This window comes from Somniosus microcephalus, unplaced genomic scaffold (assembly GCF_052327205.1).
Source record: "Somniosus microcephalus isolate GS21.2 unplaced genomic scaffold, FLI_Smic_1.0 unresolved_chr8, whole genome shotgun sequence".
NCBI lineage: Eukaryota > Metazoa > Chordata > Chondrichthyes > Squaliformes > Somniosidae > Somniosus > Somniosus microcephalus.
In genome coordinates this window covers 26201893-26204770 of record NW_028225186.1, presented here as the reverse complement: position 1 = coordinate 26204770, position 2878 = coordinate 26201893, and the positions used below count along the sequence as shown (strand labels likewise).

At 42.8% G+C, this 2878-nt stretch overlaps 1 protein-coding gene across 1 annotated transcript; it reads left to right on the top strand.

Moving 5' to 3' along the window:
- Positions 1–1271: 1271 nt before the first annotated feature.
- On the top strand, positions 1272–2207 carry LOC147085687 (putative G protein-coupled receptor 139). Its single transcript, XM_085979157.1, has one exon. It carries the CDS (start codon positions 1272–1274, stop codon positions 2205–2207), a length of 936 nt encoding a protein of 311 aa, XP_085835283.1.
- The last annotated feature ends 671 nt before the right edge of the window (positions 2208–2878 follow it).

Sequence of the window (2878 nt, the reverse complement as noted above, 5' to 3'; positions counted from 1 at the left end):
TTTAATTATTCACAGGGAATTCACTACTCGACCAACTGACTTTGAGATAAGGATCACTGAACACGGAGCTGGAGAGCAGAATATGTGCGTAGGATGCTAGGATTAAATCGGATGTGAAAAAGAGCTTTGGCAAAGTAAGTACAGACAGTGAGGAAAGATAGAGCAGCCATGGAGAAAGAGAGAGGGAGATGGCAAGCGATAAGGAACTGCTCGAGACAAATTGAGAAAATGCAAGCTACTGAAACTTCGAGTAGAATTAAAAGTTGATGGGACTACAGGGCGTTAGTCGGGATGTGGACAGATCAGGTTAGATCATATTTCTGTCTGTGCTTCGCTTTGTTTGTCCGTCAGATCCTCAGTCTGTTTCGGGGAGTTTTATTTGTCCTTACTTTAAGACTTATAAATACACAAAATACAAGTTTATTTAAAATTTCGGATCCATGATTTAAAGCAGTTCATCAGCTGAATTCAATAAAACTGAGGTTGGTGTAATGGATATAATATAATTTGAATTTGATGTAACTGAACGTGCATTGACCACATTTTGTACCCAACGAAATGACAGCAGTAAACACAGAAATGAATGTTTGAATATATTATTTGAGCGTTGTTACTAGGACCTCTACATTAACTTCCTCCAGCGCTCTGCTGCAGTCTCTCCTTGTGAATCTCTGCCTGTCATCCCCTGCAGTGAATCCTCTGTCTCCTCATCCGTTGCTTTGTCCGATTTCCCAAACCCTCAGCTCCTGAATGCCCTCCAGCTCCCACATAACCTTTTCCTTATCTCCCAATGTCACTCATTGGCTTGGCCTCCAGCTACATCTGCCGCCCGATCTGAAGCCTGAAACTTAGCATTGCGTCTCTCGGTCTTCCCGTTTAGTGACAGCCCCTGTCAGCTAACTTACCCCGGAGCAACAAAACAGCTGCAAATCCCCCTGTCCCCAAACCTTCCAGGGCGTAACTCTCTTACTCGTCTGTCTGCAGCCCTAATCCGGATTTAACCCTTTGGATTCCGACTCTGTAAAACTCCCTCTCTTCCCCACCGGCGCTGCACCCTCACCCAGCCCTTCCAGTGGATCCGGTGCTCACTTTATTCACTTTCTGTATCGAGATCCCAATGCATTATAGGTAATTCTGTTTAAAACAATTCGCTGCCTGAAAGCACTGCCCAGGTCACTGAATTATTATTCACCATTCGATGCAGAAACAAAGCTGCAAATTTCAGCCTACACCCTGTCAAACTGCTATTTTGTTTCCTGGTCTGATCAGTAATGTCTCTGCTTCCTTTTCTCTCTCTTACAGTTAACTTGGTGGCGATTGTGATCCTGTCCCGAGGAAACTGCGGTCTCTCCAAATGTATCACTCGCTACCTGCTGGGAATGGCAGCGGCCGATCTCCTGGTCATTATCTGTGAGCCCATATTGACCTGGATTGTTTTGACTGATTTCCCAGATTTATTCCTGAATATTACTCCCGTGTGTAGTTTCATTTTCTTCCTGCTTTATGAATCCTCGGTTCTTTCTGTCTGGCTCACAGTCGCTTTCACCTTTGATCGATTTGTGGCCATTTGTTGTGAAAAGCTGAAAACAAAATATTGCACAGAGAAAATGGCGGCTGTGGTTATTGGAACAGTGTGTGTGCTGGGCTGTTTAGTGTCTGCTCCCTGGTATTTTGTGTTTGGACCGGACTATGTTATTGATAATGTACCCTGGGGTTGTATCGTTAAACCGAACTTCTATACTTCCCTCGCATGGGTCGCATTTGACATGTTTTACCTCATTTTAACCCCTTGTGTCCCGTTCTTTCTGATTTTGATGCTCAATTTTCTGACAGTCAGACGTATTTTAGCGGCCAGTAGAGTCCGCAGGGGACTCCGGGGCCACAACGATGGAGACAATTACAAGGACCCAGAGATGGAGAACAGAAGGAAATCCATCGTTTTACTCTTCAGTATATCCGGCAGCTTTATACTGTTATGGGCGACACTGGTTTTGTATAACATTTACCGGCGATTTGCAGATGTTCAGTTTTATTATTCCACCGCCGATCCTCTTTATATCACTGAACGCACAGCAATAATGCTCCAGCTTCTCAGTTCCTGCACCAACACGTGTATTTACGCTGTGACCCAAACTAAATTCAGAGAGGTGCTGAAGAACGCAGTGAAATACCCATTCAAACTAATTGTTAAATTTATTAAATCGTAGAAAGTGCTGGAGGATTTTAAGCACTTGAAATTCATCCCTTTTCAAACTCCCATCCCTACACTCCCCACTGGGTGGAAACTACATTCTATATTAGCAGCACAGAGAACTTAAATGATATTGGAGCCGATTCTGATATATTTTATTGATATTCTGACCTATTGATGCTTGTTTGTTTATCAAACTGGTGGCACTGAAGAGCTCAGCTGGACATCCAGCAAATGGCCACCCAGCACCGACAGCAAAATAGGCAACTCCGCCAATCACATTCGCTGGTGTGGGCCTGAAGAGAATGGGAACACTCCACATCAATGGAGATATAGAATGGATAGATAGACAGAGTGACAGGGAGATAGAGAGGCAGAGAGAGAGAGAGAGATAGAGAGAGAGAGATAGATAGATAGATAGATAGAAAGATAGAAAGATAGATAGATAGATAGATAGATAGATAGATAGATAGATAGATAGATAGATAGATAGATAGATAGATAGATAGATAGATAGATAGATAGATAGATAGATAGATAGATTGATTGATAGATTGATAGATAGACAGCTGCAGAGGGAGAAAGAGAGAGGTTTATAGATAGATAGAGAGATAGATAGAGATAGAGATAGAGAGAGGTAGAGAGAGATAGTTGAAGAGAGATAGATAGTTAGAGAGATAGATAGAG